This window comes from Podarcis cretensis (assembly GCF_951804945.1).
Source record: "Podarcis cretensis genome assembly, chromosome: 1".
NCBI lineage: Eukaryota > Metazoa > Chordata > Lepidosauria > Squamata > Lacertidae > Podarcis > Podarcis cretensis.
In genome coordinates this window covers 48,988,175-49,014,031 of record NC_137170.1, presented here as the reverse complement: position 1 = coordinate 49,014,031, position 25,857 = coordinate 48,988,175, and the positions used below count along the sequence as shown (strand labels likewise).

At 41.4% G+C, this 25,857-nt stretch overlaps 1 protein-coding gene across 2 annotated transcripts in view; it reads left to right on the top strand.

The window, feature by feature from the left end:
• Positions 1-25,857, top strand: part of GALNT16 (polypeptide N-acetylgalactosaminyltransferase 16) — a 144,847-nt gene that overhangs the window by 58,719 nt on the left and 60,271 nt on the right. For both annotated transcript variants that reach the window (XM_079990186.1, XM_079990187.1), the window contains exons 2-3: positions 17,527-17,702; positions 24,722-24,820. In XM_079990186.1, the coding sequence (XP_079846312.1) occupies positions 17,527-17,702; positions 24,722-24,820 (275 nt within the window). The remainder of the gene's footprint in view (positions 1-17,526; positions 17,703-24,721; positions 24,821-25,857) is intronic.

Genomic DNA, 25,857 nt, shown 5'->3' with positions numbered 1-25,857 from the left:
AGTGTAGTAAATCACAATTGAGTTGAATGTGGCCTTTTCAGACTTCCTTTGAATGCTATTCTTATAGCCTGATCCTGTGACCTTTTTTTTCCTTGGGAGAAAGTCCCATTGAATAGTGTGTGTACAAGTGCAATCTGAAGATGCAGTCCTATACACACACAATAATAATAACTTAAGGACTGATTGCATCTGGGGAAAGCAGAACCTTTGCTGTATGTGATTTAAACATATGCCTTTGGGAATTGGCATTTTTGGGAGTAGAGTATTAGATTAAGTGCCTTGTGGCACCCCTATTTAAAATTTCCTTACCACTAATTATGAAATGATAATGCCTTAGCAGCATAAAAGGGCCCTAGTATTGAGAAGATCATCAAGTGCGTACATAGGGGGTAAGTGCTTTTGAATGGCTCTATAGTCAATTTAGACTGATCAGCTGGCCAGCACTAGAAGTATCTAATGCAAGAGGCTTTTCTTTTCCTTATGCTCATGCATATAAACAAGCATTTGGCATTCTCTCTCAAGGAGGTCTAGTAACAGATGTGCAGAAGAGGGGGTTTCAGCAGGTGTAGCTTGCCATGATAGTTGCACCTGCTTATATTTCTTCTTCTGGACAACTATTAAAGAGGCAGCATGTATGTCCTCTTTTGACCATGTTATTCCTAGCCCTGCTGTCAAAAGCTTGTTCCCTTGAAGTATGACTGTTTATACAGGCGCATCACTGATACTGATTTGGTTTAAAAAATAATAGAGAGTGATCATCCGCTTATACCAGAAAGAAACGGATGTCTCATATACCCCAGGTAGTGTGGTTGCTGACCTTGAGCCAGACATCCTGGAGAGTGAAGTCAAATGGGCCTTAGAAAGCACTGCAAATAACAAGGCCAGTGGAAGTGATGGTATTCCAGCTGAACTATTTAAAATTTTAAAAGATGATGCTGTTAAGGTGCTACACTCAATATGCCAGCAAGTTTGGAAAACTCAGCAGTGGCCAGAAGATTGGAGAAGATCAGTCTACATCCCAATCCCAAAGAAGGGCAGTGCCAAAGAATGCTCCAACTATCGCACAATTGCACTAATTTCTCACGCTAGCAAGGTTATGCTTAAAATTCTACAAGGAAGGCTCAAGCAGTATGTGGACCGAGAACTCCCAGAAGTGCAAGCTGGATTTAGAAGAGGCAGAGGAACCAGAGACCAAATTGCAAACATGTGCTGGATTATGGAGAAAGGTAGAGAGTTCCAGAAAGACATTTACTTCTGCTTCATTGACTATGCAAAAGCCTTTGACTGTGTCGACCATGGCAAACTATGGCAAGTTCTTAAAGAAATGGGAGTGCCTGATCACCTCATCTATCTCCTGAGAAATCTCTATGTGGGACAAGAAGCTACAGTTAGAACTGGATATGGAACAACTGACTGGTTCAAAATTGGGAAAGGAGTACGACAAGGCTGCATTTTGTCTCCCTGCTTATTTAACTTATATGCAGAATTCATCATGCGAAAGGCTGGGCTGGATGAATCCCTAGCCGGAATTAAGATTGCCGGAAGAAATATCAACAACCTCAGATATGCAGATGACACAACCTTGATGGCAGAAAGTGAGGAGGAATTAAAGAACCTTTTATTGAGGGTGAAAGAGGAGAGTGCAAAATATGGTCTGAAGCTCAACATCAAAAAAACGAAGATCATGGCTACTGGTCCCATCACCTCCTGGCAAATAGAAGGGGAAGAAATGGAGGCAGTGAGAGATTTTACTTTCTTGGGCTCCATGATCACTGCAGATGGTGACAGCAGCCACGAAATTAAAAGACGCCTGCTTCTTGGGAGAAGGGCAATGACAGGCCTAGACAGCATCTTGAGAAGTAGAGACATCACCTTGCCAACAAAGGTCCGTATAGTTAAAGCTATGGTTTTCCCAGTAGTGATGTATGGAAGTGAGAGCTGGACCATAAAGAAGGCTGATCGCCGAAGAATTGATGCTTTTGAATTATGGTGCTGGAGGAGACTCTTGAGAGTCCCATGGACTGCAAGAAGATCAAACCTCTCCATTCTGAAGGAAATCAGCCCTGAGTGCTCACTGGAAGGACAGATTGTGAAGCTGAGGCTCCAGTACTTTGGCCACCTCATGAGAAGAGAAGACTCCCTGGAGAAGACCCTGATGTTGGGAAAGATGGAGGGCACAAGGAGAAGGGGGCGACAGAGGACGAGATGGTTGGATAGTGTTTTCGAGGTTACCAGCATGAGTCTGACCAAGCTGCGGGGGGCAGTGGAGGACAGGAGTGCCTGGCGTTCTCTGGTCCATGGGGTCACGAAGAGTCGGACACGACTAAACGACTAAACAACAACAACATCATCCGCTAGGGTTCACCTAATGAGCCCCAATGGCGGAAAGCCCCGTCCAAGGATAGGTTTCCAACAGAGCTCCCTGCTCTTTTCCTCCCATGTGCCCCAAAACTGCCTCTGGGAGGGCAGGAGAAACCACCCCTGAACACTGCTGAGGGGAGGGGGATTGTTCCATCTGCACACTGCATGCATGGGGCGGGGGGGGGAGGTTGCATGGGAGAAGAGGGGAAGAAAGTCCCATTGCACAAGCTGAAGTCCTTGTGCAGAGCTTCCACTTATGAGTCTCTCCCATAGTCTCCCACCAGCCTACCCCCTATATATTGGTTTCCTCAGAAAATGTGCAGAAGAGAATGATGTTCCCTGGGAGAAGTCCTTTTACTTCCACACTCCAGTGCAAGGTTTTCCAACTTAGGCCACATTACCACAGCTTCCCTGCCAGTAATGTTTTTCAAGGCTAAGACTCTTAAATCTATTGTCTAGGTGCAATTAGAACCTAGACAGCATCTTAAAAAGTAGAGACATCACCTTGCCAACAAAGGTCCGTATAGTAAAAGCTATGGTTTTCACAGTAGTAATGTATGGAAGTGAGAGCTGGACCATAAAGAAGGCTGATGGCCGAAGAATTGATGCTTTTGAATTATGGTGCTGGAGGAGACTCTTGAGAGTCCCATGGACTGCAAGAAGATCAAACCTATCCATTCTGAAGGAAATCAGCCCTGAGTGCTCACTGGAAGAACAGATCCTGAAGCTGAGGCTCCAATACTTTGGCCACCTCATGAGAAGAGAAGACTCCCTGGAAAAGACCCTGATGTTGGGAAAGATGGAGGGCACAAGGAGAAGGGGACGACAGAGGAAGAGATGGTTGGATACTGTTCTCGAAGCTACCAGCATGAGTCTGACCAAACTGTGGGAGGCAGTGGAAGACAGAAGTGCCTGGTGTGCTCTGGTCCATGGGGTCACGAAGAGTCGGACACGACTAAACAACAACAGATGCAAATAAATGCAGAAATTTCTCAGCTGTATAATTTCTCACATCAAAATTTGTTTAAAGTGTTGTATTTGTGCACAGTCTTGTTTTCTCTCTTTATATTTTCATATTTCAGAAATAGAAGTTCACATTTAAAAAGATTTAAAAGTCAGAAGCTGAGCTTCCTACTCTGTGCCTGGCCAAAGGTGCTTATGGTGGAAGGTGAGAGAGATCTGATGCTCTTTGAAGCAAGAATACATGTTGATTTGCAGACAGTTATCATTACATGCTATTAATACACCAGATGTCCTTAACATTTGTCTAAGAGGCTATGGTTAAAGCACACTTCATTTGTGTGGAAATGCATAATGGACATTTTGCAGGTTTTCAGCAAGCAAGCAGCTGAAGTTTCCTATGGTGATTAATCCAGGCAGGTTAGCAGGGCAAGAAAAAACTCATCTGGTAGGTCCCTGTGGCATAAAACCTGAGCAATGAAGATGAAGGGTTAATGAAAAATAAAGAACAGGACTACTAAAGTTAGTAAGCACATATGTAGAATGGAGCAGGGGGAAATAGTTTTTGAAGTGATTAAAATAAGAGCAAAATGCTGTATGAGTACAGTACATGCTGCTAGATGAGAATTTCATAATCAGAGACTCTGTTTGTTGGTGGTTGTAGGGCTACGTGGCTGGTTCTTTTGGATGTTCTGAAATGGGGTTTTGTCCAATGGTGATGTGATGTTCTGGGAAAAAGAACAAGTCTACAAATTATGAGATCATCCTCTGTGTGTGAAAGTACAAACAGTCTACTGGAGAAAATGTGGACCTCTCCATGGCACTTAACCAGTAATACAAGTAATTTCCCAAGATTGAATGAAAGTGTATTTTGCTAATGTCCCCTGCCAGGCTTCTATGTTCCTTTTTCCGTGTTGTGCCATATACACAGTCACTGGGGTGGAGGGGCAGCTGGGACATCTACATTAGCTGAAACAGCTGGCTTGTCTTTTGGTCTCCATAGAAACACCTTTTATTTTCTGTTTTGGCAGGGATCATATTCTGAGGTAATTGAATTAATCAAATGCTATCTTTCTCAGAGCAAAGCAATTGTTTTGCAAAGCTAATATCTCTCTCTGTGTGTGCGTGCACACACACCTGTTTGATAGAGAGGAATATTGCAGAAGTATAGACTGTGATTTCTTTGTTTCATGAAAAGGATGCTGACAGGGCACAGTGCCCATGTTTCATGTCCTTTATATCTGTCAAGAGATGTACTAAAAATCATAGCAATAGCTTTTTAAAGCCCTTGCAAAAGCTCCCCCCCCCCCTTTTCAGCTTATATAAATGTCTAGATGGAAGCTGGTATCAGTATTCTGTAACATCTGTTCTACAATGGTCTTTTTTTGCACTAGAGGTCATTGGCAAGGAGCCTTCAAATGACAAGCAAAATAATATTTTACAGTAACTTTAATTAAAGGATTTCAAAGGGCTTTTAAAATTCACACTAATTAGGCCTGACAAAGATTCCTAAAAAGCAGGTAATAACTGTTGTAATAACTTAAAAGTATGCAAGCATTTTTTCTAAGTTGTTCCTAGAAGCCTACAGCTTTTACAAATGATAAAAGGAGGAGGAATACATGTACTTTTCACATGGTAGAAGAGAGGCTTAGAAGCCTTCTCCAAATGTTCATAAAAACAAAAATGTAAACATTTTCCTCTTAAGACTCCTAATCAATAAGCACTTCAAGCAGACCAGCCTGACCATGTTAACGATTGCCTTGGATCAATGGAAAATAGATATTTTCCAACAAAGATGGACATGTTCCCTGAAGCTTTTCCATTGCTGCCATGAACCCCCCATTGCAATTTCTGATTCTTCCCGGAGCTGCAAAGGGCAAAAATTATGTAGAATGTGAAGCAATAAGGCCTGTGGGGAAAGTTAAGCTGTGCAAAATGGGTTTTCATACCTGCTCTAATTGTCTTATAGCCATAAACATTTGCTGTGTGCTAGGCGTCACATAGCGTACTGTGAATTTTTTATACTGTTGGAAGAAACATGACTTTTCATAAGTAGAGTAGTCATGGTCACTAGCTGTAGCAAAAGAAAAGGGCAGTCACAGCATTGTTCTTGTACAAGGACTGAATTTAGATTCAGCTGAAGCATCGGCTCATGGAGAAAATGCTGAAAAAAATAGTATGTTTTACCACTGCTACAGTACAGAAACAATGCAGTAGAAAAATAGTCAAATGGCTGTGTGCCTTTGTTGTGCACTTTGTTGTACACTTTCTCATCATTTTGGCTGCAATCCTAACTCCACTTAACAGGGAGTAAGAGCCACTGAATTCAATGGGACTTCTGAGTATACATGGCGATGATGGCAACCTTTAAGCCATCCTACACATTATTGTTTACTCTGGCAATCTCACCACTGGTGTTTGAAGCTGTGTGCATGTGATATTAGCCACAACCCATATGTATCCTATAGTTTCTTGAGAAATTCTGTGTGTTATCCCTTAAACCAGCTTCCATCTGATTTGAAAATGTAAGCTAGGGTTAAGCTATGGTATGTACATTTGAGACAGCCACTGTACATGCACAGATGACAGTGTGTGCAAATATGAGAGTTTCGCTGAATATGCGTTTTTTTGGGGGGGGCGGGTTGCAGGTGCATGGAAACAAATCAGGTAGCATGCATCAAGTGAAGGCCTCTCCACTCCTTCTCTGCTGTGCGCAGCACAACACAATAATGTAATTTGAAACAGAGGGAAGGGAAATGTCCTTGCTGTGATTTCAGCTTCCATTGTGTACTATGTGTACTGAATGTTGATGTATGGCTCTCATTACAAGTTAATGAGGTACAAGTGGGCTCCTTTGGGAGGAAGAGCGGAATATAAATTTGATGAATGAAGGAACAAATAAAATACATTCGTCAACGTGATAAAAATTGCCATCTTGTAGGATCTGTTCAGGAGTAGAATTTTTGGGTTTGCTTTAGCCATAGTGAAGGGCCATTACCTTCAATAGGTTGCATACATTTAAAGCACTATTATACAAGTTTAAGAGTTGTGGATGTGCTCTTAGAAGTTTATTTGGGGGGGTGGAGGGAGGGAGGTGATGGTGGTATATATGGTCAGCCTCTTAAACCAGCTCAGCTGGTTTACAGCACCGAAACACAGTTATTGTCAAGCAACAAATAAGACGGTGTGTAGTGTAGTTACACCAGCTCATTCCTAAATAATTAAAAGTTTTTGAGATTAGCAAAAGCTACCTCAGAGAGAGAGCGCGCGCGCAACTTCCCTATTTCCAATAATAGTTCTTCCCCTATGGGAAATCGTGTAAACTGTCAGTGTTACACATCTTTGTTAGTCATTGCACAATGCAGCTTTCAAACACGCCTAGTCCTGACAAGATAGATACCAGTAGCCACACTTGACTGTGTACATTTTTTTCTACAACTGTCTTTTAAAAAAATGTGCCTGAAAGAGTCTTCTGTGCCATTTACATAATGCTTGAATATACTGCTGAACCTTGTCCTCAGAGTTAGCCCTTATAAATAAAAAATAATTCTCCTTGGCTCCCTTCTAATAGTCATTTTTCTCCCACAAGTTAGAAGCTGCTCAGTGTTAACCCAGAAGTAAGCTAATGCAGGGCAATCTGATCCCTTACACACTTTGTTTTACCTGTCCGATTTTGTTCTTAGATACCCAAGGACCTCAAATTCTTCGTTCCTTCCTGTTAAACAGATCATTAGACCAGCTTGTGTAACTAACATCTAGAAAGGATTATATTCCTCCTATCCTCACACACCCAGCTTTGTCTAAGCAACTACAGTGGTACCTTGGGTTAAGTACTTAATTCGTTCCGGAGGTCCGTACTTAACCTGAAACTGTTCTTAACCTGAAGCACCACTTTAGCTAATGGGGCCTCCTGCTGCTGCCGCGCCGTTGGAGCACAATTTCTGTTCTCATCCTGAAGCAAAGTTCTTAACCTGAAGCACTATTTCTGGGTTAGCAGAGTCTGTAACCTGAAGCGTATGTAACCCGAGGTACCACTGTCTGTCTGTCTGTCTGTCTGTCTGTCTGTCTATCTATCTATCTATCTATCTATCTATCTATATCTATCAAAAGTGATATCATATCCTAACACTCAATTCCTATAGAGTTTTATATTTGCACTCATGCTTCCTTCCATCTTTTGAATGTGCTGCTGATTCTGAGTTAATACCAGTGGTGGAAGCTGGGAGCGATATAAACTTCCTTGGAGTCCTCACCTTGGTTTTTAGAAAACAATTACAGACGGCTGTGCTTGGGAAGAATATGGGATGCTAGAAAAATGTATACACAAGTGTCTCCAAGGCAACCTTTGATCCATGAATGTGGAATACTAAACAATAAGAGTGTGTTGTGTTGTGGAGTTATTAATCTCCCACAGCCCTTATCCTGAGTGGCTAAGACAAAAGCCATTAAAAGGACATTCATAGGTCATACATTTGTGGATAGTAGTGAACTACCCAGCTAATTCCCAATAATTAAAGGCCAGATTTTGCTTCTGTCTAAAGCACTCCTAACTCTCCAGCACGTCTCGTCTTATCTTGATATTCTTTATCTTGTGGAATTGCAGCCTCTCAGCTTGTACGTCTTCTGTTTTCAGAATTGTGGACTCTGCAAAATGTGTGCAATCTTCCTTAACAGATCAGGATAGTAGTCCTGGAAGGCAATATGATAAATATTGAGTTTTTTAGTTATAGTGGTGCTGTCAAGAGTTACATTTTAGATCATGCTTTATTCCCTTTGGAAAGTCTTTTGTTATGAAGATGCTGCTGTCTCTGAGAATCCCATCAATCACAGAGTAACCCAGTGTCCTGCATGTATATTGATAGGGTTTGTTGTGAGGCAGGTTTACAATACATGCCGACGGTTCATAGGGTTTTATTTGCAGACAGGTTTCATTTTCAAAGACTGTCCTATAGAGAAAGCAGTCTGCTTAAATGCAAAGCAACAGCTACACAGGCATTCTCTAGGGTGATCAAATCTGAAAGGGGGTCGAGGAAAGTACAGTAGAGGAAATCTTAGCAGCCTGGTTTGCACATCACACTAAACCATGGCTCAGCATTATGTGTAAGCCATGTGTTGCACTCTGTCAACCCTGAGTTTTGAGAAGTTTGTTCTTCACAGTACTCAATAGCTGAAGGAGGAAGTGGAAGGAGAGAGAGGGAAGAGGGGGTACATATATGGCTGAGAAGGTGGGTGGAGGTTATCCACAAAACACTGTTTGAGAATTATTAGAATCACTCTTTCTAACAGATCGGGATGGGAAACCTGTTTGACTCGCAGGCTATATTTCACAGGAGTCTCCAAGTCAGACCTTAAAAGCACCTTCCGTGGTGGTACTGCTCAAATGAATTACCCCCCTTCATTTTCAGAGGGGATTCTGATGTAAACCCCTTCCTGAGCCTGAATCACTTTAACTGTTGTATCACTGTAAAGCTACCCAAATAAAGTGTGAAGCACCTTTGTACTCAAGTACCTATTTCACTAGACTTTCAAAAGAAAATGATTGCTTGCAAGAGTGCAATGCTGCTGTTGCAGAATTATTATTATTAATATGATTATACATTGCACAGCTCTGATGCAGAGTACTGAGGCCAAAGTGGGAGAAAGATGAGTGCTGCTTCAGGCCCGCCTTTACCATTAGCAGAGTGAGGCAGCCACCTTGGGCAGCTCATTTTATGTGTCATGAAAGGGCTGCAAATGGTTGCTGTGTTGCATTGCTGCTGCCAGGGAGGAGAGATGCCCCAGTGGGATTTTCTGACTAGCCTTGAGTGCTATGCATCTATATGCACTGTGGAGGGTACCATTTGCTGCTCTCCCTTGGGCAGCAAAATGTCTTGAGCCAGCTATGTGGACCCTCATCTGACACAAAGAGAGAAGATGATTTAGAAACTGGAGCCGCTCCAGGCTCTAACCTGGACCCTGGGCTATTCAAAGCATATTTGATGTAGACCATTGACTAGAACATTAATTGACAAGTTTCAGGTTTCTTGTGTTGATATACAACTTGGGCCCAGGATACCTTAAGGATTCCTAGAGCCCTTATGTGCCAGCTCCATCACTGAGATAATCCTGGGTTTTTTCTGGTGGTACTCAATGGTACACAGTACTGGCACATCCTTCTTTCAATCTTGCGATGATCTTTGTGTTCCCTTCCAACTCTACGATTCTACCATTCCCACCCTCATCCCCCATGCCCGGATCCTAAGAAAAGGCTGTTTAGGTGGAAAGGCAAGCATCAATGCTTTTATCCCCTTGCCCTTCCAAGCCTTGCAATAGGGCAAGGCTTCAGAGGTGCCCATGGCACAGGAGCCTGGCTGTTACGCATGCACACTGCCTTTCCACCCTTTAGTTGACAGTGGGTGGGGCCTGGAGTTTTTGGTGGGCATGGAAGGAGGGCAAGAAAAGAAGCCTGGGGCATAGGGGTGTGGATGCAGTCTCTGCGAGCCCATGAGTGCGCAGCTAGTTGGCGGCGCAGGCACAGTGAGGCCTAGCCACTGTGAGGAGATGGGGCAGGGCAGGTGATTGCTTGTCTGGCTTATTGGGTGGCGAACATTTTTTTTTTGGGGGGGGGGTCCCATGATTTGCCCCCTGTGGAAAGGGCAGTAGTGGAAGGTGGATCGCTACGAACCTGGTGAGTTTTTCCTCGAAAAAAAGGTACTGTACTGTGAAGCACCATTAGTTACCCCCTGTGTAACAGGGGCCTGATGGCCTCTACCAGAGGTTGGATGTTTACCATTGCCAGTAACAGTCAACAAGCATGCTCAATTTTTACTTTCAGGCACCTCTTGAAAACTTGGTTGTGCTGGCGGGCCTTTGCAGCTGTTTAATTTTTTATTTGTTATATTTTTTTTTTTTTTGTGTGTGTGTGTGTGTATTTAAAGAATCAGATGATGTCCTATGTTTTTAGTGTATTTCGCCTTGATATAGACGCACTTTTATAAATAAATAAATCCTTGCTGTGGGCAACACTGTATTTCAGACTGAACCAAAACAGTTTTTTTGATTCCTAAAACTCTGGCTACAGTAGGATCTGATGATAACCCATTTCAGGCAGAAGAGAATTCAGCCTTTTCATCCTAGGAAGGATTTGGCTATGCTTGCTTGTGTCTTATACCTTTCCTATTGACAGCCCTGCTTCCTTGGGGTGCAAATTTAGTATGGCCATGGACATTGCTTATATCACATTTTATTTTCCTGGCACAGAATTTTGACTCTTATCGGCTCAGGATATGCAAAGCCCTGATTATTCCGTAATTCCATTGCCTGATTGTTCTGATTTGACAATTCTTCTTCAGTCTCTCCTTTATCATTCAGCTGCATTCCTTGTCCTAATAGCCACAGAAAACACCAGATCTTATCATCCCAGCATATAGCCGCTTTTTGCATATTTGAAAGCTTTTATCCACCCCAACAGTACTTTTCTTTTCACACAACTAATAAGATTGAGTACCCCATTTGAGAAAGTGGCAAGTTCATTCAAACATCATAAAAATTAGACATTTACAGCTTCAGACTTACACATAGCACAGTTCTCGGGATCCTGGTAATGGAAAATAATCTCTGCTCTGTATAACAGTGAGGAGATAATGGCCACTGATGCTATCAACCCAAGCAGGAATAAGGAAGCACAAGTATGCAGGATGAACAGATAATGGGAATGCTGTGCTGAATCCTAATAAACTGAATAAACTCTAGCAGTTGAGGCAAATAAAAGGCCTGATCAGAGGGAAAGTCTTTTTCTTTCCTCAAGTAAGAAGTGTAAGTCAGATCTCATAGTGGTACAAAATTGTATGATAATACCAATGTAAGATGTGGAAAGGCTTGAACATTTGTATGTTGTTCAGTCTTCTGACATTTACTTTGTCTTTCTAGAGCAGTCGCCTTTGATTTGATTCCAACAGTAATTTTTTCTTTGTTTCAGTTTTGTCCATATGCTATAATGATTCCTGATGCACTTCCTCCCTGTATGCATTGGTTCTCACTCCCTCCCTGTATGCATTGGTTCTCCCTCCTCACAACAGGATTGCACCATCCTCGGCGGCTCAGACTTGGAAGGCCCATAGGGGCCTCTCTGCTCTCTTTCCCTCTCTGTCCCATCTCTTGTACAGTTGCTCTTATATGCACATACGGGAGCTTGATCATTCATTCATTAAATTTCTTACCTACCTTTCAGCAAGAAGTTCCAAGGTGAGCTGGAACCATTTAAAAGCAGAATATTAAAATCAGTTACGACAAATAATGGTCAAGAAAATAGAGTGAGTCCAGCAGAACAAGCCTTGCAGAAGCAGGAGCAGAAGCAGTATGGCTTCTGAAGGAATAAGCCTGTAGCCTTATGAGGCTTTGCCCTCGACCTTCCTTCAAGCCCTGCTTACAAACATATTAGAGTTCTTTGAGAGTGTGAGCAAGCATATAGATAGAGGTGACTGACATTGTGTACTTGCTTGGACCTTCAAAAAGCTGTTGACAAAGTCCCTCACCAAAGACTCCTGAGTAAGGTAAGCTGTTATAGAATAAGAGAAGAGATGGATTTTGTGCATCAGGAACTGTTTATGTAACATGAAGTAGAGAGTAGGACAGCAAGACTAAAAAAATATTATTATTATATTTACTTATAGCTCACCTTTTTCCAGACTGGGACTCTATGAGACTTATAGATTAAAAAACAACAACACAGAGATAAAATCGAAAAAGTTTAAAACATAGGAAAGATAATTATTAAAAAGTAATCACAGTAATAGAATTAAAACACTATAAAAATATATCAATTAAAAAAGGATCTCTCCAAGCTAAGTGAATACGCAATAAAATGGCAAATGTGATTCAGTGTAAACAACTGTAAAGTGATGCATGTTGGAGCAAAGAAAATCTTAATATCACATATCTAATTCTTTGGTGATCACTTGTAGCCAAGTAAGACACTCATGGTGTCTGGACCGAATGAGGACTTTGGGGTTGTAGTGGATAGTTTGATGAAGAGGTTGACTCAGTGTGTGGCATCTTTGAAAAAGGTATGTTTCATGCTAGTGATCATTAGGAAAGGAGCCATTCACCTTTAGCATGTGCCTTGAAGCTTTTCACCAAGTTCTAGAAGGTTCTGAACTTTGCTTTCCACAGATATAGGCAACATTTGTGGAACTGCACAGATGACTACTCAAAAAACCAATTACACTACCTGTTTTTCTGCTGGGACGTGACCTTTCGATTTAGTCGATTAAAAAAGCTCTAGGACAGAGGCGTAAAGGTGTACACCTTTTAATTTTAGAAAATCTCACTATAGTTGATATACATTCTCACTGACATGCCTGTTGCGTTTAATCAGGAGATAAAGGATTCCAACCACAGAGTATTTGGCTGAGTCATGGATAGAGAAGAAGCTGGTTCACTCTCATTTTTCATGGCAATTGGTTTTCCCAGTACTACCAACTTGAATCCAGCCGGTTACCTCTCACTGCTCTTATTTCTCCCTGAGTATTTGAATTTCCATTGGTTTCATTAGAAGTTTTAGGTTTGGAAAGAATGTCAAGGGAGGCTCATAATGGTGCTTAGAATATGAAAAGCCGAGCAATTAGCTGAGCACGTGATGCCAGAAAACAGTTTTGGCTGAAAGCCACTCCAAATGTTATTTTCTTTAAATGTCAGTAGTAATGCAAGAGCCATAGTTTCTAGCTGAATTAGATGAAACCATTTGTCTATAATGGCTCCAGGAGACTTGCTACAGCACTGCCACTGCCACAGAAAATGTTCATGCATCTCCTTCTTAGAGAACGAAAGACGTGGTTTCTCTCCTAATCTTTGGGTAGAAAATCCTGGCTGTGTGGGGGTAGCAGAAATCTTTTGCTAATAAATTAAATGAATGCAGGCCTAAAATGTAATTATTTTCATTTGTTTGCTTGTTCATTTTGAAATTTCTAAACCTAATGTTGATAGAAATTTGTTTGTTTTGTTTTTAGATGGGAAGGATGAGAATTAGCCCCATGCAGATTTTATGCAAATTTGGTGCCCACCCTTTTTAGTAATGCAAATCCTTTCTTGGTAAAGCATAATTGGCCACCCTAAAATTCAACAGCCGTCACTTGTTGACTGACATACACTTGACACATGTCTGTGGTCAGATCTCTTGACAACCTTATTTAAAGCTTAAAACCAGCCTCGTGTGGGGAGTGGAAAAAAATTATTCAAGGTCACACATACTCCCAGGCTGCTATTGCCTTTTCTGGGGGTGGGGCAGGAAGATGGGTGCCCAGATTTTGCCTCTGAGGCCATTACAAGTTTCTGAGGCAAGGGATTTCAATTAGGAAGAGTGTGAGAGAAAGAGTCCACCCCCTAGTGCTGCTGCTCCATCAATTGCCCCCCCCACTCCGCTGTTACACATATCAGACAATCACTTGTACACATGTAGAGAGAGAGAGGCAGTTTTTGATCTGAGTTCAGCAGAACATGTGAATTCAGTGGGAAATGGCTGAGGCAACATCTTCCCCCAGCCATTCTGCCATTGAAACTTGCACTCTGAAGACTGGAAAAAGTTTAAAGACTATTTACCGAAATACTGTAAAATTAATGAATGTTAGAAAAATGTTAGAATGAAGTTATATGGCTTCAGTAGAAATGTTATAAGGAATCAAATATAAACAGATTAATAGAGTATTAAAGGAAAAAATAAGGTTAGAATGTGTTAAGATAATTATAGGATAGAAAACAGAGGAAGATGGAAAGGAATTGCTGAAACAACTAACAGAAGTGGAATACAAAAAGGGAGGTGTGAGGAGTTCGTTGAAATAAGTGAATGAAAGATAAGATATTGAAATTGTTTGATGTGTTTTAAACTGTTTTTGTTTTGTTTTGTTAGTTTAATGTGTTTGTGTTATGTAGTGTTTTTGTATTGTATTGTATTGTTCTTTTTTTATCTTTGTTGTTTGTAGTGTTTAAATTGTTGGAAAACTAATAAATATTATTATTTTTTTAAAAAAAAAAGAAACTTGCACTCTGCTCCAGCTATTTGTCATTAAAAACACACTTGAGGGAGACTGTTGCATGTGGCAGCCGGAAAACATCTAGTCTGGACCCGAAGTGTCTGGGTGACAGTTATCATCAAATAGGCAATGTTTTTTAGGGCAGGCTTTAAAAAATCTAGTGTCACAGTGGAGGTCACTCGTGTTGAATTCTATGGTACAAAAGATAACTGTATTCAGAGATAGAGAACATGTTAGGTTTTTATTCTTATTAAAAAAAACAAGCCACCCACCCACAAACACAAAACAATATTTGCACAATTCATATCTCTCATGGAAAAGAGCACAACAATAACAGATGAATATGAAGCACAGGAAGTATAGAACCTACACAGCCCAATTTAGTCTGGGGGGTCATGACTAATTCGAAATCCATGTTTGTGAATGATCTGTTCACAATTTGTTTCTTCCAAAGTTCATTCCCCCCCCCCCCATCATGTTCTCCAATTATTTGTTTCACTGTTCTGGATGTTCTTTGATGCTTTGTCTCTCCATGTGAGAGGCAGATAATTTGACCACCCGTGATGTTTACATTTCTTCAGAAGCCAATGGCTCTAACAGTGGCTGTGCACAGTAAGTGGTATTTGTGTTCGGTTTTATAATATTTGAATTTTAGACTTTAAAAAACCGTGAAACATTATGAAGTGTTGATGAGCCCTCAGGTAGGACTTCACTATTACAGTCTAGCCAGTCTGGTAGTGAGTACCAAATACAGGGGCTTAATACTGCAAAATAGGTTATGTAGGTATCACAAACAGATAATTGGCAACAGGGATTTTTTTTAATTTATTGGGTTTTCTGAATAAATTGGAGGCAGGTGGGAGAGGGAATAAGGGCTGGCATTTTGATGCCAACCACAATGCAGCAAAAACTAAACTAAACTTACATGCATGAGGAATAGCATCCCGTTATGAACACCTGCCTGGAATCACCCACTGTAGTTGAGAAGATAAAATTAGATCACCTTATATATACTGTTTGGAGGGAAAATAGGACATAAATGTTGAAAAATTAAGAAGTGAAGGAGTTATGACCCCCATGAGCAATATGTGTAAAAACTGGAGGTGAATATATGGGTGGCACACTCATGGTGATATGACAGCTAGGGCTCTGTTGAGCCCACGGCCATCTTCCCTCAAGCCTGAGAGGACCCTACACAAAAAAGCACTACCTACTATTGGTTAAGGAATCGTATTAGCTTATGCTATTTTCCCCTTCAAAATTCCAGTCCCCTTCAGTACATTAGAGGGGGTAAAAGCTGTATGCTGCTCACGTCTTATTGTCCTCCCACGTTCCCATGGATAGTTTTTAAATGTTGGCATTATCCTCTGCTGAACAGTCAATTGTACAACAGCCATATTGAAAATAAGCTATTTTAAATGTGCTAAAGCTAAAAAACCCAACAACGCTGGGATCGTTAGAGCTGGAAGAAAAGATGTGTATTCTGTGTTCTGTGAATCAAAATAGGATGCATTTTCCAAGGCTGTTCAGTTTATTACACTGGCTTTCTTCTCTGTGGGTGTGTGAGCAGTTACTGACAACAGGCTCAAAAATGGCTTTCTTCTGCCATTTTAACAAATATTTTTCTTCATTTGTGCACTCTGCTTTCTCTCAGTGAAGCTGTACTTCCGATAAAAGCTTTCAGGACTGTGGAATCAATCACCCTTTCTATGCAGCGCAGAACAATTTTAGGTCTCCTTTATTGGAGCAACCACACTCATTTCAGCCTGGGGTGAGGAGAAAGGGTCTATTGTACCAACAGGGGGGGGGGGCATTGCTCAAACAAGGCAAGTGGCGGGGTACTTACCACATCATGTTTGTATGGGACTGTAAATTGTGTACTTCCTATTACAGATTCTTTGAGCATCTTAGTGGACTCTTTGACAGTGCTCAGCCAGGTCTCCACACCAGATAGTGTAGCCTTTGCCAACCTGGTACCCTCCAGATGTTTTGGGCTAAAGCTCTCATCAGCCTCAGCCACCATGCTATAGTCCAAAACATCTGGAGGGCACCAGATTGGGAATGGCTGAGATAGTGCCCAGTGTTGCAGTCAGGCAAACTCCTGGCCTTTTTTTTTTTTTTTGGAAAATCCAATCAGAGGGGAGGCAACTGTTCGGGGGGGGGGGCAAAACCAGCACTCAACTGCAGGTAGAAACTGTTCTACTGAGTCATGTGCAGATGTGTTGCATTTTAACATTTTTAAAAGTACAGTTCCCCCCCCCCACAAAAATAAGCATAGCATGCTGATTTGAGGAACTATGAAAACCAAATTGAGAATTTGCTCCTATCTCAGTAGAAGAATGGCAGATGAAGGTTTGGACTTTTTGGAGCTGGCCGACCTGTCTGGAAGAATCTGCGACCAGAAGGAAGAGGAGCATCAAGAAGATTGGAAGAAATTTAAAGAATATTTAGCCAAATATTGTAATATAAGATGTTAGAAGTTTCTTGAAAGTGCCAAACAGGCCTAGGATTAGACTAAGAATGAATTGTAAAAGATTAGGGACTAGATTATTAAGAAAAGAGAAGAGGATAGTAAATTGAAGGAGTTAATTTTATGAGAAATATGATTTTGGAGAACTGTTACAAAGTGATTCAATGAAATTCATTTAGAGGGGATTCAAGGAAGTCAGTTGACAATGAAAGTTAAATTGAGTTTTAGAAGTAATAAGTCTTTTATTTTTGTTTTATTTCTCTTTAGTACTGTAATGTATTTTCTTTTGTGTGTTTTATATGTTATGTTTGTGATAAATGTGGAAAATTAATTTGAAAAATTGAAAAAAAGAGAATTTGCTCCTATATAAGAGTAGAGGGGTGGGGGTTATATGGATTTGTTTTGTGCAATTTTAGTCCACTTTAATTGGGCAAGCCTACATTTCCAGTATACACTTGAATCCTACCCGCAAAATAGTGAATGTGAAGACACCCTCGGTCAATGGAGTACAAGGAGAAAAATAGTCCTTTCTCCTGTCATGAGCATAAGAAATTACATGGTCATTGTGTAGCAGGGTAATTACCTAGACACCATCTTCTTTGAGCTTGCCCTTGAGGTCATTGCCGTGCAATGTGGTCTTGGTATAGAAAGGTCTATATTATGTAAAATAGGTCCTAAAAAGCTCTGATTTCATACACAGAACTAAATCTTGGTCTTGCCTCCCTCTAGGCATCCAAGCCACCACAAGCAGAGAAAAGTGGCTTACGGGGTTTTGATGAAAAGGCATATGTCTCCTCAAAGCTGCTGAAGGCCGGAGAAGATCCTTATCGGCAACATGCCTTCAATCAGTTAGAGAGTGACAAGCTCAGCAGCGACCGGCCCATTCGAGACACGAGGCATTACAGGTACTGTATCAGACTGCTGCCGTTTACAAACCATCACCTTGTGCTAGACTATCTTTGCCAATCCTTGAGTCATCTTTCCTGTGAGGAAGACAAAAGTAGTGTTCACAGGTAAAGCTAAGAAGGTCCATTTTCCCCTAGCACAAGCTTTCCTTTTCTGTTTTGAACATGCAAAGATTATTAAGACCGCATGCAACGCAAAGAACAGGCATTTTAAACATGTAAGCTGGCCATAGTTCCAGCCATGTCTGCAGAACCTAACTGGAAACAAATTGTCTATAGTTTTGTAGAAGTAGGACTTGTTGGCATGGTGCCATGGAGCTGTTCTTGCAACAGCAGGGTCTCTCCTGCCTACCTGGACGGTTGGTGCGTGGAGCAGGCTGGCAGTGAGATTGCGGTTGAGAATTTAAGTGTTTCAGCCTCTATGTGGAGGGTGCAAAACAAACTTCTTGGGATACCCAGAAGATGACCTCCTTGCATTTGTAGCTGCCCCGACTGTAAGACCTTAACTGGAGATGCCTCTCTAGGTTCCTCCACCTCCTGAAGTGAGGTAGGTGGTTTCAAAGGAAGAGGAGGGTCTTATTGGGGGTGGTTATGGAATACTCTCCCCAGGGACTTGCCTCGCACCAGATTTTTCTCCACCAGGTGAATAGCTTTATCTTCTCCCAGATGGTTAACATTTCATGCTTTTAGCTCTAAGAACTATTTTGTCATCTCTTGTTGGTTTGAAGTGCTAATTACTGATTTCATGCTATTGTGTGGTTTTATGCTGATTTTGATTAACTTTGTGTCACTGTTGCTTTTTCATATTGATTGTTTTTAGTACTGTTTTGCTTAGACCAGCACAGTGGATAAGTTGCTTTTAAATGTTAATTATTCTTCATGAAATGCTGCAGCAGGCTAATGCTTTTACATGTAATTGCCACTTTTGGAACAAGCCAGGACCCTAAACTAGGGTTTGGAACTGGGTTAGACTTTTGGCTGGTAACCCTTAGTTTCCTAGTTCAGACAAAAGTAGAAACTATGGCTTCTTGGTTTAATTGAAAAGAGGAATGAAGGGGCTTTATGCACAGGCAACAAGCTCATTCATACCTCGGCTTATTAAACTGAGATATGAGTGCTGTATTTTCAATTCAGTTGCTGCATGAGGCATCTGAGCTGGATACTGATATTGATTTTAAAAATATGGATTTTTGTTCATTCTTTCACAAATTTTGCTTTAGGACATTCATTATATGACCAGTTAGAAGAAAATCAGAAATACGTGAAAAAAATATGTACACTCACGTCCACCCCACTTCAGCCAAAGAGAGCAATTTCTGAGAATGGAAACATGAGTACCAATATGAGTCTTCATTATTGTTGTTTTGAAGCTACTGCTCACAATCCTGTTTTAAACCTGTAGACACCAGATTACTGTCGATTTCCCCACTGTGTTGTGTGTGTATTCTTCCATTTCTCCAGCGTACCTCACTGCCGTTTCTCACATTTCTCCACTGCATTATGCATTCACAAACAGAAACTAAGTACAAGCCTTGATTTCCATACCCTTTCTAAATACCTTGCAAGTCGTTGCAAGACTGGACTGTTGAAGATTGGACCGGCAGCTGTACAAAAGAGCTGAAGGACTGAATATTTCCCCCATCCTTCCGCAGATAATTCGAGGCATTGCTATCTCCGCTGAATTGTAAGCTAAAGAATGATGTTAGAGGAAAGCATCTCAGCATTTACCAGTTCACAGTTATTTAAGTGCATCAGGAGATAAGATTATTTGAAAGAGATGAGGTGGCAGATAAGACTCTGAGGCTTTGGACTGTAGATTACTTTTATTATCAGCAGGCTACTGTTCAAAGCAATTGAGTTGGCAGGTCTAGCTAGCATAAAGCCAAGAGCAGGATATGAATACTTCAACAATTCAGGCCCCCATTTGCAACATACATTTACAGCACTATTATACCACAGTCATGGCTTCCCACACAGAAACCTTGGAACTGTAGTTTGTTAAGGGTGCCAAGAGTTATTAGGAGACCCCTATTTCCCTAACAGAACTATAAATACCAGAGTGGTCCTCTGAATGGTCCTCAGGGAACTCTGAGAATTGTAGCTCTCTGGGAGGAATAGGGGTCTCCTAACAGCACCCTTCATGGACTAGTTCCCAGGATTCTTTGAGGGAAGCCATGACTGTTTAAAGTGGTATGATACTGTCAGCATCGCTCTTGAGCCAGTGTCACCAACTGGACTCATCCACTCAGCCCCGACTGGGCTAGGCGAGCTGGGTAGCACTTCCAGAGACCACTTTCTGCACAGGAACAGGTCAAAGTGCTGTGGACTCACAGCTTAGAGTTGTGAGCACCGGATTCACTTCTACAAGAAAACAGTCGTCGCACAGCAGAGTATATCAGAGTATAGCAGAGTATAAACGACTCGGAGAGCAGCTCTGTAGAATATCTTCTTTATTCTATCTACAACTATAATACACAACTATATACAGAGCTAAATGAGGTCTAAACTGAAATGCTGAACTGCACTGAGTGTCTGCAGCTTCTCTTAGCAGCAACCTTATCTATACGCACGATCTCTCTCTAACACTCAGTCTCTCTCTCTCCCCCCCCCCCCGACACTTTGATGTGAGGCTGGAGCGGAATAAGTAGAGAGCAGAAACCGCCCCTCCTCTATGAAGAATCAGCAGAGAACATCAGCAGATTATTAGATATGGGAGGGGTGAAATCTCCTCAGATACTGTGTTAATATACTGTGTTAAGATACAGATGGGGTCTTGAGATTGCTGACAAATACCTGGAGACCATACATTTGAAATCTGAGTGTTTTGTTAGTGTCTTCACAAAATTATCGTTGCCCCCCCCCCATGGAACACAAAATTCAAAGTTGCGAAGGTAAAAAGAAAAGAAAAAAAGTCAGCTGTTCCCTACAACTTGAGATCTTGGTTGTGAGTCCTGGAAGAATAGCTCCCTACCTTGCAGGCCTTTTTTCTACCCGACCTGGGAGGGGAGGGCCCTGACTGACTCCAGCTACAAAAGCTGAGGCTGCTAAACTGAATATTGGACTAGGGTATTGTTTAGCTGGGTTTGTTGGGGGGGGGGTGTTGTTGTTGATACAATTTTTTACCTTTGTTTTAGATCTTATGATTTAAGTGGAAATTGATTTCATTGTGCTTTTTTAATGTTTTGTATATATAACTATTAAGTGTGGATGTGCTATGGAAATGCCATGTTTACCTGAAAATGCCTGGTTTACCTGGAACCAAGCTAGGTATATGCTGTATTGCCCATGCCAAGCTGCTGGATTCAGGTCCCTAGAGTGCTTTCACAGGCATACGTGAAAACCCCCTTAGCTGCTGATTATTATGACACCATTATTCTTTATCTTGCCCTTCCTCCACAAAGCTCAGTGTGATGCACATCATTCTCCTTTTCAATGTATCCTCCTCACAACTCTGTGAGGTAGGCAAGGCCGAGAAATGGTAACTGGCTCATGGTCACACAAGGAACGTCCTGACTCAACCCAATACCCTGAGTGCTAGAACAGCACTCAAACCACTAGATCACACCACTGGCTCTTAAGCGTTTAAGAGGCTTTATACTGTATAGCACTTTACAACATGTACAACACACTATCAAGAAGGTCAGTATTACATCCCCCACACTGAGGATGAGGATGAACTGTAATATTTATTTGGATATTCAGATACAGTAGTACCTTGGTTTAGGAACAGTCCTGTTTACTAACTATTCTGTTTACAAACTCCACAAAACCGGAAGTAGTGTCCCGGTTTGCAAACTTTACCTCGGTCTAAGAACGGAAGCCGAATAGTGGAAGGGCACCGGTGGCAGGAGGCCTCATTAGGGAAAGCGTGCCTCCGTTTAAGAACTGTTTCGGTTTAAGAACAGACTTCTGGAATGGATTAAGTTCATAAATCGAGGTACCACTGTACTGCTTTTTCATTTAAAAAAACAAACCACAAAGCCATATACGGTACCATGCACTAGCTTTGGGTTGGAAATGCAAGCTCCACTATTTGCAGTACTTAAATTAGCAGACAATCGGACAAAACCCATTTTACAAGGAAATGTAACACTAAAAAGTAGTCATGAACAATCAACACCAGGACAGAAGAGAAAACCAGAACATCAGCTGAAACTGTTCCAAGTATCTTCAGTGACACTGCCCTCAGATGGACAGTTTTGCTGGTATGACTATACTTGCTTACTGATAGCCCCCAACAAAAAACACCCACACACTGGCAACAACAGGCTACCTGCCCCTGCGGCAGACCCTGATGCCAACTTTGTCCACACGCAACACTATTACAGGACCTAATAATGCTATTCACAACAATAATAATAGAGGTTTAAGCATTCGTCTCCTCATCTTCCCATGTGAAACACTCTCTCTCTCTCTCTCTCTCTCTCTCTCTCTCTCTCTCTCTCGTCTAAATTCTACATAGAACAAACAGACCAGTATTTATGCAAAATAATAAACAGATACAATTCTGACACCAGGCATGGTAATATTCAAAAGCTAGTGGGGGCACTTTTCAGCCTCCAATGACACCCACAATTTCCCTTAAAGTAGCAAAGGACCTTCAGGAGGGAGGCAGCAATGCAAAACTGCAGAATTAACAATGCATGAAGTGGTTCAATGCTATAACTTGTGGAGTGAACCAAGACAAATGATTTTTAGCACATTACATATGTTAATTGGCTTACCAATGCCAGGATATCTGTATTATTAGCAACTGTTATGCAAATTGCAACTGTTAATTATGTAATTATCACTGTCTGTCTGTATGCTCTTTGTTGTTTATGATCCGCAAACAGCCTCCACCCCACAGAGCATGTGTGTGTGTGTGTGTCTGTAATATGCATGTAACTCAGGATAACACTTCATGCCTATGCTGAAGTGGACTAAGTGGATTATAGTTCATGAATGCTTATACCATAATAAATTTGTTAGTCTTTAAGGCACCACAAGACTTACTATGAGGGCTATCCCTCTGGAAAATAAAAATGCCTGTCATTTCTCTATATCATGTGGCCTTAATAGCATTTTAAAAAAAAACAGCAGAAAAAGAAAATGTGAATTAGTGCAATGATATACATAATGTGTCTTGTGCCCGATTCTAGTTCTTCCACTTACCCTTCATCAGAGTGTCTTTTATGCTTAGAAATTGCAGTAATAGGCCACTGTCACAGTAATAAAATGCTGCGTTAAAAAATAGTTGTCACTTAGGGCGGCCATAAAACAATAGCAATGAACATTGGGATAAAAAATAGTAGCAGTTTAGTGATTGCCATAAACCAATACTAATAAATGCTAGAGCAATATATAGTTCAAATAAGTCCTGGGCAGAACATCTATCTTTCCCAGCTCCTGGGGAAAAGGAACTGTAAAAGTAGCCCTGATTGGCCAAATATATACCTTTGTCACACCCCTATTCCTTTGCAATGCCCCCTCTATGTCTTCTCTTTTGCTGTACCATGTTCCAAATATCCCCTATTCTGGAGTCTCCTGGCCTTTCACGTTTCAGCACTTTATCTTATTGAATCCGTCCTGCAAGTTGGGTCTGTGACATCTGTTGGCGCCCTTCATCTTGCTCTGCCAATGCCCACTTCTCCCCTATGTCTTCACCTGTGTTTTAATAGAGTGTTTTCACAAACAATGCTAAAAGCAGCTGTTGGTTTCAATGGCCATGTGTCACGTTGAACCATAGCTTAAAACAAACTATAGTTTAATGAGAATGTGCAGTGGGCTGGTGCTACTGCACCACCCAGAAAACAAGCCAGAGTCACTTTGTTGTGTCACCTGAACCTGGGCTTGTGATTGCTCTCTCTCAAACAAACGATTAATGGTAGCCACAGTTTATTCTTGGATGACGGCTTATGGGTTTGTTTGTTTTTGGAAGAAACAAACCATGAGTCAGGTTCAGACAATAGAAGCCAGATTCTGGTTTGTTTTGCCTGTGGTGCAGTAACTGTACGGGAGGAATGCCGCATGAACTTTTTAACAGTGTGTACTAACACACTGCTAATTTACATTAAGCCATTTATATGCAAAATGGGCTTTTGTTAACATAAACTGCAAAGTGAAACAGACCCGCTTGTACATTAAATGTGCATTCTATAATGCAGCTTTTAAAATTGACGTATGAACTCCAATTTTGACTCGTTTGAGGATCATTTACGTATTAAAAATTTGCTGTTTTGTTATTTTTCGCTAAAAATAACAAGCCCCCCATTTTTTTTAGTAAAAATTCAGGGGAAACTGCATTTTGAAACTGGTTTTGGAGCTATTTGCAGAGTAATAGCTGAAACGAATAGAAATGGGTTATTGTTTTTGGTTTGATTTTATATGTTGTGGTCTTGTTTGTGAACTGCCTTGAGACCTCCAGGTATAGGGCGGTGTATAAATTGAACTAATAATAATAATAATGTCAACAACCCATGTGGTGTGGGGCTGGTCTAGACGGTGCTCTGTACCACTAGCACCACTATGTGACTCCCACCAATAAAAGCTTGGAACCTCCCCTTCTCCATAATTATGGCCGATTCATATACATCCTGCCACATCATCCTATCAGCTGCTGCTGGGCCTTGTAGGAATCAACAGTGCAGCTGCTTCTATAGAGCCATAGATTGCCATAGATTTCCCTCTCCCAGCCCTTTGGAGAGAGCGTGAAGCAGATTCCAACAGGATGGGTTGATACCAACTTTTTTTTTGTTAGTGCTGCTTGAAACCAACATGCTTGTTAACTGGTGTTACTGGCAGTTATAATCCGATGGATACTAAGTACTGCTGTCAGCACTGCCAGCGTGTGATGAATTGCACTCCCATAATAAAAGAAGCTATATGGGGAAAAGGTTGGCAGGGCACCAAAATTCCGTTATCGGCTGTTTGGTAAAGATGTGCATGAGATTTTGTGAGCTTGGCAGCAATTTTGGGAGTTTTACTTTCCTAGCAAATCCCCCATTTCATCACATGCTGTTTCTCTCTGTTTGTTACAGGTGTGCGTCTGTGCACTACGGTGCCGACCTGCCAGCAACCAGCATCATTATCACTTTCCATAATGAGGCTCGTTCCACCTTGCTCCGCACAGTGAAAAGGTAAGGCACGCTTTTAGCTCCGACGGGACTTGAGGTTTCAGTCCTAAACAAACCTGCTTGGAAGTAAATCAGCGAGGCTTACTCCAGAGTAAGAAGAGTTAAATCTGTCCTGGAAAACTGCAGTCCCAAGTGTATTTAGTGGGAAGAAAATCCCACTGGGCTCAGTGGGATCTATTCCCAAGTAACTTGGTTGCAATCTAGCTGTTTAGCTCATTTGATAGTCAAAAAAAGCACCTGAACCTCTATTTGGATAAATCTGCAGACCATTTGCTCACTGGATGCTTGGTGATGGGAGTTAACCCATATTGCCTGCTACATCCACAACCATCTCTTTCATAAACTGTGGTTCTGCTTGCATAATCACAGCATTGGTATCACTGTGTTAGAGACTCGGGGCCAAAAATTGGTTTTGTTTTTGTTTAAACCAACTCCCAACAATATACCTGCATCCCATTCCCTTTTTAAACTCATTTAAAGTCCCCCAAACTGTAATCATTGGCTGTCACCACCATTCCAAATAGGCTGTCATAAGAACTTTGGGTTGTCCCAGTTTTTTTGTAGAGACCAGATTGTATGTTCATCAGTCATGTATAGGACATATCTATGCAGGCTCACAGACTGAAATCCCCCAATGCAATAGATTAAAGTAGACAAGGGCTGAAAAGCTGAAGTCAGTGCAAAGAAGGAGCAAGTGAGGAACCTGCAGCCTTCACTCCTTTTCCTGCTTTTTTTATAGACTACCATTTATTAAGCCAGGAGAAGTTTTCAATTAGCAATAATTGAACCTCGGATTAACCTCATTGGCTACGATAGTGCCTGAGCCAATATCTTATATGACTGCAATATACAAGTTATAACTGGGCAAAGTGTGAATGATGACATGTACTTGAGCAGGGACACAATATACTTCTGCCCTGTAACAAAGTAATTTAACACTTCAACATACTGTATGAAATTCCAGGATAGATAGCATTTCTACCCGACAACTCCCTAGATATTTGAGAAATTCCCCAGGGTGATTCAGGGCACTTATTGGG